This window comes from Diabrotica undecimpunctata, chromosome 2, assembly GCF_040954645.1.
Source record: "Diabrotica undecimpunctata isolate CICGRU chromosome 2, icDiaUnde3, whole genome shotgun sequence".
Lineage (NCBI taxonomy): Eukaryota > Metazoa > Arthropoda > Insecta > Coleoptera > Chrysomelidae > Diabrotica > Diabrotica undecimpunctata.
The window spans coordinates 83,667,095-83,682,753 of NC_092804.1; the positions used below are offsets into that span (position 1 = coordinate 83,667,095).

General features: G+C 28.4%; 1 protein-coding gene across 5 annotated transcripts in view; it reads left to right on the forward strand.

Moving 5' to 3' along the window:
• Positions 1–15,659, forward strand: part of AP-1sigma (AP-1 complex subunit sigma-2) — a 35,323-nt gene that overhangs the window by 4,663 nt on the left and 15,001 nt on the right. For 4 of the 5 annotated variants that reach the window (XM_072523167.1, XM_072523164.1, XM_072523168.1 and 1 more), the window contains exon 4: positions 3,169–3,306. In XM_072523167.1, coding sequence (XP_072379268.1) covers positions 3,169–3,306 — 138 coding nt within the window. Of the gene's footprint in view, positions 1–3,168; positions 3,307–4,389; positions 4,410–15,659 lie in introns of all 5 variants that reach the window. The other variant, XM_072523169.1, reaches the window with a different exon arrangement.

Here is a 15,659-nt window from a genome sequence, read left to right on the forward strand (position 1 = left end):
TCTTCCTTCCTTTTGATTGTGCATATGGGGTGAAACATTGTGGAGTATGGGGCCTGGTAGACACTTTCTGCCTATTAATATCAACATTTGAAATATAAAAATATATTTAATGACCAAATAACATATAAATATTTAAAGTAGATATGTTAATTCTTATTAGTGATTAGTTGAATGCATAATACAGTTGTAGAAGCAATAAATAAAATTACCTGTTACCAAAAACTCTTCCATCAAAGTATCAGGTATACTATGTTTATCATCAGTTGGATTTTTAATGGCAACTGGCTGCACATTATCTATTTCTGTTATACCTAAAACCATGATACTATGATTAAGAAGATAAGATATTGCGCATAAGTAATTGGAGAGTTGCACGTTCGTAATGTCAGTTTTTTGTATGTGTCAATAAATAATCTTTAATAAATAGTTTGGAGATATCCTTTTGTGTACGATTATTGTAATTATTAAACGTTTATTTAATATTATTATTTTGCTAATTGAATAATTTCATCACAGAATGCATAAAAATCCCATTTTACTTTAACAAGAATTCAAATTCTACTCTCCAATGACGGCATGCGCGAACAAGACCGATTTTGGGCTACGGGAAGATCCTATCTTGTTAGTCATAGTATCATGCCTAAAACCACAACATAAATATTACTCAGTATGTAACCATACGATATATGTTCTTAATAAGGCTGATAAAAGATCATTCAATTTCACAATTCCAGATCCTGTTTATATTATGAAAAACAACAAACATCTTATATAAGTAGATACTGATTTTTATATGACTTTCATAATGAGGCACTATAATTGTGAATAAATAAAAAGTATCTACCTTTACCTTCCAGCCTTATGACTTTCTTTAATGGTTTGTCTGTGTGTTGTGAATATTGGCTGTGCGAGAAAATCGTAGGATGTGCTTGTCCAAATAAGGTCTTTCTTTTGTTTCCTATGGACATGTATACCGGTTCAAAATGTTTCTCGCACATTTTATAATTATTATGTTTTTCAGCATGCTTGGAAAGCAGATCTTCCCTGTTTGCTGCTTTCAGCCATAATTCAGCTCTAAAAAAAGTGTATTTAACTAAAATATATACGTTCAGATAACATTTGTAATGCGTTTGAATTTCAAATTTAATTTGTTTACCTGCTACGATCACTTGGTATTGAAAAGACACTAATTTCCTCACCAGATTTAGATGGGCACCCACGAACAACACAATAAAATCCTCCCTTTGGTGCAGTCATCGCAATAAGTTTATTACATATATACATATGTATATATATATATATATATATATATATATATATATATATATATCTTTTTTTAACTATTAAAAAACAAACAACACTTCTCAATACGTAAACAAACTTCTTCAATTTTGAGGTTGACAACTAAACTAATTAGAACATGGCGGATTCGCACATACGCAAAGAAATTTGGATTGCGAAAAAGCCCTTCGTTTCGCTTCTTGTTGGGATGGTGTATTCTGTAATTCGTATATCTCCCTCTTCTTTTTGTTTTGTTTGGTTTTTAAAATTTTGAAGTTTTCAGAGTCAAATTTAGGCTTCTTCTCATTTTTATGTTTTGTGAGCGCAGTGACGTTGTTCTTGTCATATTTGTGAGAACTAACTCTGGATTGAAGCAGTTGACTGGTTTGCCCGATATAGACACCTTCACAGTTAATACATGGTATCTCGTAAACAACATGTGCTTTTTTGGAGTTTGTGTTTTTAGTTTAGTGAAATATTTATTTAAAAGGTTGTTGCCTTTGTGAGCCACTATTATGTTATGTTGGGCTAAAAGATTTTTTAGTTGTTCAGATTTTTTTTACTTTGTTGTTCAGATAAAACAAGATAAGAAGAAAACAATATATATATATATATATATATATATATATATATATATATATATATATATATATATATATATATTGTTTTCATCTTATCTTGTCTTCTTTTTTTCCAATTTTTTAGAAGCTATAAAGAAAAAATCGGTGGCGCCTTTCGGTAATAACATTATCATTTGTTTCGTTGTTCTGTTCATTTAATAATTTTGGTTTAGCATTAGTAGCTATCATCTTGTATTCTTTTCTTTCTCCCCAATTCTACTTTAGGTTGTGGAACAAAGAAAATATCCAAAGAACCTCGCCCATATCTCCTTTGATTCTGAACAACACTGCCTCGTTCATTTTGTGTGCCTCAAACTATCCAATGTTTGTAGTGCTACAATTCTAAACCGGCGTTTTATTTATTTATTTATTTATGCAATTATATATGTATTTCATAGAAAATAAAATGCCAAAACAACTCAATATTTTCAAAAATAGTGAGATAATGAAGGACCACTGATATGAATAACTGAAATTGTTATCTTGTATATTACAGAAGACTTAAACTTAAATATTTCTACTATTAGCACCACTTCAAAAACTAGTAAGGAGTTCGGGTCTGATAAAAAGTTTTAAACAGTACTTGTCCTCGGTCTTGATACATTTGTGTAAAATAGCGAATAGTGAAAGTAAACCAACAGTATTTAAGACTAATCTAAATATTCAAACCTAAAAATTTTATTCTGATCTGGATCTATTGATTTTTCATCTGGTTTCATGTATCATAAATAATCAAAAGTTTATCAACAATAACAATAATTATTGTGTTGTACAAGTATTCAGTTGTATATGTGACTGTTTAAAAATAATTAATTGGTATATAGTCCGATAATACTATACAGAATGTGTCTTAATGATACACTCACCGTAGATGGGTTTATGTAGAATTATGGTGCAAACATTATTCTCGCGACTGGCAACACAATGAAAAATATAGTATATCATAATGTTTTTCATTGAAAATAATTGACACAAGTGCAATCTATTTAGCTAATTGCTACTTTGTTGCCACGTGAATTAGCTCATTTTTAAATTTGTATTTTAAACTTAATTAATTTAATGTAGTATAAAAAAAGGTAATAAAACTCAGCTAATAATTTAACAAAACATTTATTAATTCTAACGGGTACGAAGTTCGTCAGGTCAGTTAGTATTTTAATAAGTTGAAATATTACATCTTATGTTGGGTCTGAATATATATCAAGTTCTATTTGGAACATTAAAAATACTATAATGAATGTTTATATATACTTTTTCCTATTTCTAGGTTTGTGAGTTGGATATAATCTTCAACTTTGAGAAAGCCTACTTTATATTGGATGAACTGATGCTGGGGGGTGAAGTTCAGGAAACAAGTAAAAAGAATGTTTTGAAAGCCATTGCTGCCCAGGATCTATTACAAGAGGTTAGTCATGGGAATATTGAATTATAATTTAACCATACTAAAACTAATATCATTAACAAACAGCTAATCTTGCAATTGGTATTACAAATAAAAAATTCCTTAATTTAATTATCAAAAATATATGTATTAACATGTATGCTGCCATATTGCAAATCCCTGACCTACACTAATTGTCACTCTCAGATACATGTGGACACCATATGGCTTACACTACAATGTTCGTAATAGTTTTTAGCTATTATGGACAGCATTTGATGCTGATTTGGCAGCGTAGGTTAATACTATCATTTTTTTCATGAGAAGAATAATTAGAAATACTCGAGAAAGTTGAAGCTTCTAAAGAATACATTTTTATAGTAATTAATTTAATGTTTTGGACAACTAAGTGTATACCAATATAAAATTATTTTTTAGCTTTTTTATTATTACCTCAGCATAGTTATATTGCCACACTGTAGTGCAGTACGGCAAAATAATTTAGGGCTCATTTGATAAACTGACCTTTAATAATACTACTATTGATACTATACACTAATTAATAATTACATTAAAAATTTATTTAAAGAACAGCATATTATCTCTGTCTAATACAACCAGATGTTAACAAAACCAAAATACAATAATTAAATTTTTAGATTAAGATTAAAAAATCACAATAAGTAAAAAAATCGTTACGTTTAAATATTTTTTAGACTCAACTGTGTAGAAAATATCACATTCAATATTTTTGTATTAGTGTTTCTAGAAAACAATATTTATGATCACTAACTTAGGATAAGTAAAACATTCGGTATGTATGAAAATATTTTACACAAATGGGAAAAAATGAATTGGATGTAAAATTATAATAAAATACGAAATTTATCATTGTAAATTATGTAATTTAAATTGAATATCCAATTCTACAAGATAAGAATATATATTTAGATAATTCACATATTTGCCTTTAATATATTTTTTGCTGGTATTAGCTGTTTGTGTTTTGATTTTATAATTGAAAAATGTTGCACATGTCAGTGTACTTCCTCATTCTATTGCTTCTTGAAATGTATGTTTTATCCTTTCCATTTTGTGCACACACAGGATCTAAACGACAGTTAAGAGTTCGTTTCTCTTATAGGTTATGTTAAGTACTACTTGCATAAATTATTCTATTAGTTACTGTAGGCAATGTTTCTTGCCATGTTTTTAAAGAGCTTGAGCTAATAATGTCACCTGCTAATAAAGAAATTTAAAACATATCAATCCAAAAAAATACAAAATTAATAGTATCAAAGAAATTAGATGAAATTTTTGTGTTATACTTTTTTTTATTAAAGTTTTCTCCTTACTTATTGGTGGTAAACCTTATGTGCTTATTGGTCGCATTTCATTCAAAAGCGCGATATAATATGATTTTACTTCGACGCACACAATCGCTCATATATCCAAATGGACATGCTCCAATGACTAGATTTTAACCGACAAGGTACGACTTCGCTTCTAACCTTAAACGAAAATGGTTAAGAATTCGGGACCTTACGTATCTGGCGGTACCGTCTCGCGTACAACAGGAATTTCATGGAAGGAATTCATTGAAGTGATTGAGCAGTGATAAATTGAGTAATCACATTTGGGTCTGCAAAATTAACCAAATCCTAAAGAACACCAATTTAAGGTAAGCGATTTTGTGCATAACTTGTAGAACCATATTATTTGAAATTCAGTCTTAAATTTACCAATTCGTCTTCATATTTCCTACAATTACTATTCACTTCATTTGTTTGATATTAAATCATTGGATTTGATACAATAAATAAATAAAATTATGGGCATTATTCAATGTTCCATTTTCTATAGCAGTGACATTATTTTCTGTTCGTTACTTGTTCTGAATGGTCGCGTTGTTATGTTTAATTTTGCAAGTAATATTTGTGAAAATTGGGAACCTGTATTTATAAAATTTGCATGTTATTTGATCTGCTTAAAATTGCTTGATATAGCATGAACATATGCATGAAGCATACTCATATAATAAAGTTTTACTTTAATGAGCTTAATATAAGAATGTTATATCTGAGATTGTTTAAATATTAAATTTATATTATTTTTTTTAATTCTTCAATGTTATAAATAGTTGTTATCTAAAAATATTCGTTGGTATACTCTCTTTTTTCGTTTTGTACTAAAATATGTCATTTACACTGTAACAATATTCTGGTGTTACAGTGTGGTGTTGTGTTAAATTCTGTAATCAGAGTTAATAAGTTAGCTGATTTCACAAATGGTATTGTTCAAACCTAAAAATAGTAGAACACCTCAAATAAGAAATACGGCTCAATACGGACGGATTCAATACAGTAGGGATACACATACAGATGTTTATCTGAAATAAATGTGCATAACTTAGATCATTTAAGGTTACGCTGTTAAAATATCGTATGCCACTAGATGAGTCTGTTTATTCTCCGCTTTTCACTGACACTTTTTCATAATACCTTAATGATCCTTTTTGACAGATAGATTGCTTTGTCACTAAAGCTACTGGGCATGTATTTGCTTCGCTCTTTACAAATGATACTGTATGTTATGCCTGACTTTCTCCTTTATGCTAAAATATACTAGATATATGTATAGGTATATTACACATTATTTTACTTTTTATGCTCCTTTTAGGAAATTAATCATTTAATAATAAAAATTTAATGAAACACGACATGCAATATAAGATTCTTTAAATAACATGCTCCACGGAATTAAATAGTTTAAAATAAAAGTAAACATCTTACTATACAAATTATTAATAATTACTCGCTCTTTATATCAACTTATATGTAAATATTAACACATATTCAAATAGTTAATTTGAGATATTTAATATACCGATACCGCTGCTGTCAGTTAGTATATCTGCCCCACCCCCCATATTCAATTTTTCCTACTCTTTCCCAAACATCTTGAATTGTACTTTTCATTGGACGGCGTATTTTAACTTCTTGAAATTTCTTCTGTTTTGTTCTGTTAAGAATAAGTTTTTGCATATTTTAATCATTAGTGACTATGTTTAGTTCGGTATTTCCCGTTCTCGTGTAGGAAAAATGGCTAGCGGAAATTTTTATTTAACTAGATTCTGTTACGGGCGTTAACTGTGAAAATAGTTCAGATGTTTTTATTTTTGCACCAGTTATTTAAGTACTAAGAGTATGCTGAATTCTAAAAGATCTATTAAATTTTATTTGCCTATTTTCTAGATTTGTATCAAGGATATTTTTTCATAGTAATATTTCCACAGTAACATACCAGCGCTATTCTTTTCTTGTTCTTGGTTTATATACTATAGAGTTATTAAAGATCGGCCTCTTTATGTCTCTAGCACATTAGTACTAGTCTCCACGCCTAGGTTCTTTTTTTCTCAGATCATATTCTAATAATGCATTGCATTGACAATTGGTTGGTTAATGTTTGTCGGGGTCTGTAGATATATTAGTTCTAGGTTTATTTTTTTTTATCTTACCTATTATAGACAATTCCTCTTCTTGCTTTGTTTCTTTATATAAGCCTACAAGTTGATTAAAAAAAAAGTATTTTCAAAGACTTCTTTCATTTTTTGGTCAAATTCTGATTCTATTTAAATTCGTTATATATTTTTTATTGGAACTCTTGGTCATACCAATTGCTTGTCATTGTACTGTATTGTATTTGTGTAATCTTATATTAGAAAAAGTTCTATATCTTTATATGTGCTATCACATACAATATTCTGTTTTAGGTATTGTTGAATTTGTACATAACCATATATTCCTCAAGTTAAAAATTTTTCTCACAAACAAAGGATATTTTTATAAAAAGTAAAATAGAGAAAAATATGAATTTAATAGTTATCGTACCAGTCTCAGATATATTGTTGAACCATTAACTTTTTATATTTAACTCGAATATAGTATTTTATATACAGTACGATGTATTAATGTAACCAATGCTTATTAATGTTGCTTTAATTTCTGCTCCGACACGAATTAATTTAGTCGTTAGTGATTGTACAGTATTTTCTGTATTTTGTTTTTATATTTTCATAATCTAGTCATTGTTACAAATGCCAAACTTGAAAAAAAATGGAGGACTAATATGAACCATTATTGAACATATGAACATATTTAATAATATTAATAGTATATTTATTTCTTTGCACATGTATTACTACGGTTATAATGGACTAATGATATTTAACACGTTTATTTCTTTAATTTATCTCTTCTGTTTTTGTTATCATGTGCAATGATTTATTTTGCTTTATATTTCCTACCTAGTCATACAATATTTTTATTTATTTGATCCTTAATTAATAAATGACGTTCCTGGTGTAAGTTATAAAGTAAGTAATATTTTAATTAAAGATATTCTTTTTCTATATACTCTGTATAGAACTAGTTATTTCTTGAATTTAGAAGTATGTGTCTAAGTGTAGATCTAAGTCGGTTTTACCCTATTCTAAGGTCTTCGCTATTACTCCATGATATTCAAAATCTATCGGAAATTTTTAGTCTTCTATGTATTGGCTTTACCTAAATTTAGTTATCGATATGATTACGAGTTGAACTACATAGGTCTGACATACCTAAACTAATTTATTCTATACACTGTGATAACCCACCACCATTCCTTCGTCCTGATATCGTTTCTGCTATAATGTTTATTCTCATATATTTTGAATGTGTATCCAAGAAATGTAAATATTTATTGAATTGTGTAGCGAAATATTTAGTATCATAATAGTCCTCCTGTATGAACTAAGCAAAATATGTATATAGTCCATTATAAAGACTGCATCATACAATTTTACCAAGAATTATTTATAGTTTTTCGTTACCGGTATTCTCTTGCAATATGCTTTAAATTATGGCATTATGTAGTTAACTAATCAATGGGTGATTTTTTTATAAAAGACCAATATCTAATTCTGATTCTTAAACTAAGGATTATGTCGCATATATACCAAATCGGAATATGATATTCATATTTTCTAATTTACCTTTTCATATAAATAAAAATTAAATATCTCATTGATTTGTATTGCAGATATCCTGACTAAGTTTTTGATACTTCCCTTCACAGATTTTTAATAACCTATATTTCCAACTTATAATCTGATTTCTTATCACAATTGAATACCTTTATATAATTTCTTGCTATTTCGAATTAGGAGTAAAATAATATTTTCAGTTGCAAGTTCAGAAGAGTCAATTGACTCCGTTGACATCCATAATTATCTTCTCTTCTTACCATAAAACATATAATCTAATATATTTGAGATATACTTTTAGTACTACAAATAGTACATAAACCCATATTATATTTTTTGGATTTGACTTGTAGTTGATGCTTATATTTTATTCTAGTCAAGATTAGAGTCGATTAATTTGATGATTGTCTTTCTGATCTTCTGTTGAATATTATTAATTTAAATATTATTTTGGTTATCTTTGCACTGACTGAATAAAAAATTATAGTCGTTAGTTCTGCCACCAGTCAATTAAACTAAAGCATCTTGCAAATGGAATGAATAAAGTTAAATTACTATTAAAATATATCATTTACTTATACAATTAGCAGATATATCTATTACCTAATCTAATTTAATAAATTATAACAAAGTTTAATATATTATCAGTATTTGCTTCCCTTAATAGAATGTACTAGTTATAGTTGTAATGTAAATTGAATATTAATAAATGCTGTTGTTTTTACACAATCTTTTACTTGAATAGCTACCTAACTGATTCTTAAATGTGTTTTATAATTATATAGTTGACGTAAAAATGACATAAAACTTTAAAATCACAAATACTAAATTAGCTATTAAAATTAACCACGAATAAATATTTCGGAAACAGAATACTGATGTTCATGTATACTTAATTTTTAAAATAAATTGTACGTGAAATTAGCTTTATATACATTATGTCGTTTAAAGTTCCTAGGATCGTCATAACATTGTCAACTTCATTTTTTAATTAAATTATACCCCAAAACCGCTTGTATATACATTATTTCCTTAAGAGAAATATCATTGATGGTATTGCATTGTCATCAATTATATTTCTACATCGCTACACTACGTCGAAACTGCTTAGAAATTCCCTAACAGTAATTTTAGAATTACTTTAACTTTATAAATTTTCAATAACATAAAATTTATAGACAAATTAGTACTCAAAAAACAATACTTTTCATTAATTACCATTGAATAAACAGTATGCCAATTCAACTTTAATTTATGGAGTGCAAATGACAAACTCTTGGTATTATTTCCAGAGTTATCTACTATTTATTAATATCACAAAGGTTTGTGTAATGCCAACAAACCTAAAATATTGTGAATAAGCAATAATATAATGTGTATTTCATAAAAAAAGTTTTTATATATAAAAAAATTACCTCTTGAAAGTGGAATTGAATAAGCTCTTTACTATAGCTTACTAATTTATTTTAAAATTTTTTAAATAAATAAATAAAATATATAAATATCACTATATAGACCGGGTCAGATCTGTGAAAAAACAACCATTTGAATGTGAGAAGGGGCATTCTGATTTTTGCAGAAAAAGTTGTGTGATAACTTCAGTAATAATAATTGATTTATTATCCGTCTCAAATAGATCAAGCATATTATTAAAAAATTACAATATTTAAAAATTACTAAAACATCGTTTTTTTTTCTACTTTCCTTGATTATAACTTCAAAACGATTCATTTTGGATCAAAGTAGTAATTAAATAAAATAGTGATAATGGAATTTTCTATACGATACGACTGGTTAAAAATGTTTTCATTTATTACCCTTTCTGCAAAATAACCATAAATACAAAAAAGGGAGGAAACAAGTCTTTTCTTATTCAATGTTTTTCAACCACCTAGATTGCACTTATGATCTTCGTAATTCGCCTAGAAAATCTTTATAATATAGTAAAACAGTTATATATAATTAAGGAAAATGGAAAAAAAAAGGTTTTTAAATATTTTAATTTTTTTAATAATATTCCCTACCTATTTGAGAGGTAGGAAAGTAAATAATTATTACTGAATTATTCACCTCAAAACAGATCCGCCCTGGTCTACTAGTATTTTGTGATACAGTACGTTAAGTTTTAAATTAGATATATACCCTATAAATGGCAACAAAGCGCGCCGTCGACTTTCCACGAACCTCCGTTGACCCGTCTTCAATAATTTGTCATTATACAGTGGTTGTTTAAAACAATAACAGCGTAGGTTTTTAATTTATTTTTGTAAACATGTCTGTTTTAACGCCCGCAGAAAAGGTTCAAATTTAATAATAAAATAGTTTTATGGTGGTAATTCTGGACTACAGTGTGTAGATTTATTTTCTGTGTGTTTTGAGGGGAGACCAATTCCTTGCGTACAGTCAATTCATAATATTGTTAAAAATTTTGAGAGTTGTTATTGCCTTAAAAATTACAGAAAATGCCACGCTCAAGAAGTGTTACCAGAAAAATTTGAGGAAAGAGAATACCGGGATACACAAATTTTTGCAACAATCGAGGTAGGTTCGACACGTTCAAGCAGAAGCGTTTCTAGAGGGTTAGATGTTAGCAATGTTACCGTAAAGAAAGTATGGAAAAAGCAAAAAGTTAAATATTCGACAAAGTAGCTGCTTTATTTACAGGACTACTTTCGAAGAATGGAGTTTTGTGAAACTAATAACGAAGGCTAATAATGAACCACGTTTTATTAAAAAATTTTATTCACTGATGAATCTTTTGTTTCGTTAGTAGGGAGACACAATCCTTCCATTACGAGGTATTGGGCGCGGGAGAACCAGCACAGAGGTGTTGTTACCGAATATCGTACTCAAAAAGTAACGTCTGGACTGACATTTTAGGAAACCGCATAATAGGACAATTTTTTATTGAGGGCAACTTGAAGTGTAGAGTATACCTCGATTTGTTACGGAATCATGTTCTTCCCGCTATTCTCAATATTCCTGAAGTAAATCTCCTGAAGTAAATCTGGAGAATGTTTGGTTTCATCAAGACGGCTGTTCAGTTCACAACACTCGAATAATTAGAGAGTACTTAAACAATACTTTCTCGAATCGAGTTATCAGTGAAACAGGCGATATTAAGTGGCCTGAGCGATCTCCAGATCTTACGCTTATGGTCTTCTGTTTTTGGAGGTATTTATAAAGCATCATCTACGATCATCCTGAGGCTAGAGCCCAAAATTTTGATGAATAAATAAAACCGAATAAGAGAAGTCTCTAATTCTGTTACAGCAGAAATTCTTTCATGTGTCCGCAGAAGTTTTTATGGCAGATTGGGATACTGTTCAGCCGTAGAAGGTCAAATATTTGAATCATTTCTGTGAGGCATAGAGAATTATTTCTTATCGTATTAGGAATTTGTTTTATCTTTTTAAAGAAATGCGCTTTTATTTTTTATTCAACCACAAAAAATTGTTCACATTATTAAAAACCGATACAAATGTACCACCTTATTAAAGGTCAGTATTTTTATCGAGTTAATGTTATAAGAAATGAACCGGGTATACGCAATGAAAACAAAAATCGACGGACGGAGTGTGTATCCCATGCGTTGTTATGTTTTACTAAATGGTTTTCTCGTTTTCTGTCTAGGTGTCGGAAGGGATCGAAGAATTCCAATTCCCTCGTACGAGGCAATGTTGCCGATTTTAGCGCTTTATGTTGTGTGCAATATCTAGTTTAAAACTTAACGTACTTTCTAGTGAAACAGTAAATATTATGAATATTGTATTTAAATTTAATCTAATATGTGCGAAAATTTTAACGTCAAACTTGACGTTATTTGTATTTGACTTGAATTAACTTTAAAGGAAATAATGTAGGTATACGATTTTTCTTATTGCTTCTTTTTCACATCATCGACCATCATTGTTGTTTACGTTGTCAAATCTGCGTTTTAATATAATAATATCTACAAAATATCTTGTAAAGAAGTATTCTGTGCACATGTCCTTTTTTTATGAAGGAAAAGTATGTTAAAAATTTAAGTTTGTAAAATATTTAATTCCTAGCTGAGCGCTTTTTTTATTACAAAGCCATCTTCAGAGCTCCGCTACAAATACATTAGAATAACTTAATATAAGTCACTAATTTAAGTGTTCTAACTTTTAACTTAAGTCAAAATTTAAAAGTACCACTACTAAAGAGAGATCCCCTTGATGAAAAAATACAAAATTTTTATTCAAAAGTTAAAACAACTATTCAAAAAGACATCACATTAAGAGAATCCACAAAAAAAAACAATAAAGTTTTTTTGTTTATTGTATGGATGCCAGCAGCCAACCATCTGGATTTGAAATAGAATAAGTTGAATCTAAAGATGGCTTTTTAAAATGTGTCACCAATAGGAAATTAAGATTATTTAAATTTTAAAAAATTTTTGAATTGAAATTTAAAATAAAATGAGAAATGTATCAAAGGCTGTCTAATATTAAATTACATAAATCTTGGAAGCATACATGTTGAAATTGACTGAAGGTCCAGAAAAGGTTCAATTGACAAGTTTTCCCCCAAAACAAGAATTCAAATCATTTATAAGTATATAAAGAAGAAACTTGATTTCGTGTTTTTTGAATGGAATTTAAATAAATGAAAAATTTATTTTGATTGTTCTTCCTCTAAAGTCTCCCAGAATAATTCAAAAGGAGGTTTATAGTTGCAATTAAGAACTTGTGTGTTTAAGCAACAATCAGCTACATCAGAATAATTCAAAAAGAGGTTTATAGTTCCAATTGAGAACTTATGTGTAAGCAACAATCAGGGTTCAAAATTTTACTATTTTTTGAATGAGAAAATGAATGAATATTAAAATTTATTTGATGTCCAAAGTTTGATTTATCTGTGTTATTAAGATGTTCTTTGATTCTCTGTGAAAGGGTTCTTATTGTTCAAGTCATGTTATAATCCTCACAAGACAGTTTGTAAATACCACTTTTATTTAATTTGTCAATTTTGGCTGTGTTTTTGCTAAAGATGGACTTAATGTGCTTGGTTTTGAAAGTGATGTTTAAGTTACTGACCTTATTACAAAGTACTCTTGATATTTTTTCTAAAATTGGTCCTGAGTAAGATAAATATCTATAAATGGATGTAGTGTTGGGAATTTTTTGTAAGTTAAGGGCTTGCTTTAGTCTCCTTTAGAGTATTGACCTTTTAATGGCTTTATCTATAGTAGAACGTGGAAAACTATTGTTGATTGCTATTTGTTTAATAATTGAAATTTCTTTATTATAATTGTCTTGGGACATAGAGATGTTAAGAAGTCTGTGGATTTAATATTAACCTCTTTAGTTGAGGTACTTTTAAAAATTTTGACATAAGTTAAACATTGTAACACTTAAATTAGTTACTTATGTTAAGTTATTCCATTGTAGCATAGCTCTGAAGATGGCTTTGTAAGCCGAAAGCGCAGCTAGCAATTAACTATTGTTTACACTTTTAAAGTATGTTTAACTGTAGAATTTTAATAAATCTAAAAACGATTGCGAAATGATACAAACCAACAAATCAAACACAACAGCCTTAGCCGAGAATTTTTTGGAAAATAACCATTTGTTAATTTGGAAAATGTAAAGATTTTGGAAAAAGAACAAACTACAACAAAAGATACGTTTTGGAGATGATTCACATAAAAAAGATCTAAATTCTATCAATAATAAGAATGACATCAAAAATTTTTCCAATATGTATCACAATTTAATGAGTTGACAGGATGGGCAGCATTCGGAAGACTCTCATACGTACTTAAAAATAAAAATGTACCTCAAAGACTGCGAACCAAAGTGTTTAATTCCTGTATCCTACCTGTACTTACATATGGAGCTCAAACCTGGAAATTCACTAAAATAAACATGGAGAAGATCAGAAAAACTCAGAGAGCTATGGAACGATAGATGTTGGGTATCTCACTCAAAGACAATAAAACCAATGAAGAATCGTTCGTAATAGAACAAAAGTAAAAGATGCTGTCGAAGAGGCAGCTAAACTGAAATGGAAATGGGCTGGACATAACGAACGTCTTAAGGATGGCCGATGGAATAAAGAAATCGGGAATTGGCGGCCATATGAAGCCAAAAGACCACGAGGAAGACCGCAAATGCGCTGGAGCGACTATATTAAAAGAACTGCAGGACCAATGTGGAAACGTCTTACAAACAACAGAGATGAATGGTGAGAATTAGGAGAGGCCTATATTCGGCATTCCGAATAGAGAGAAGGACTTCTCTCTAGAAGGAAGAAAAAAATTATATGTATATATATATATATATATATATATATACATATATATATATATATATATATATATATATATATATATATATATATATATATATATATATATTTCAAATTATTTTCGACCGTACTGTTTTAAATATTGATTTATAGTATCAGCAATCGGTCTGTAAGAAATAAAACTCTATTTGTTCTATGTGTCAATATTTCGTCACGATTTTGTGACGTCTTCAGGAGAAAACTGTAAATTTATTAGAATAATTATTATATGTAAACAAAGTGAATATTTCAATACTTACAACTATACGAGTAAAAATTTAAATTTTGTTAACATATCTAGATAAATGACATTTTTGTTTGATTTTAATTTATTTAGGAGTTATGGTAACCGCAATATTTTATAGAGTGAATTCCCATTGTACAATTTTTAGTGAATAAGTTAAAATAAACAATTGTTATGACAGTATTATCCATATTATAAAGTGGAAAGATAGAATTAATAGTAGAGAATTATAAAGTGTAATTGATGGTACGTAGTCAGTTATTGTAATACTGTTATTATTTTCTCCTGAAGAAGTCACAAAATCTTGACGAAATATTAAGACAGAACAAATAGTTTTATTTCCTACAGATACCGATTGCTGATACTATAAATCAATATATATATATATATATATATATATATATATATATATATATATATATACATACATATTTCAAGTGGAAGCATGTAATTACATAATAAAACATAATTATACAAATATTCGGTACTTTATTCTTGAACGAAATTCATCTTTTTTGACATACCTCGTATAATATTAATAAAATTGGATATCTCATTGCATCTTAGATTTTAGACTGTGCAGAGGTTGTTGCGTGGAATAAGTTTTTTTAGTAAAATTAATAAGGAGTTATCAATTTTGTAATAAATAAAAATTATGTTTGGTATCAGTAATTTGAGAAATATTTAAAAAAAAAAAATTTTAGTTAGGATTTAATTGCATATTAAAACATAGTTTTTTAATATAAAGGTACTTACTTTACTCGAGCGAATTTCATAATTTTTGACATACCTCGTATA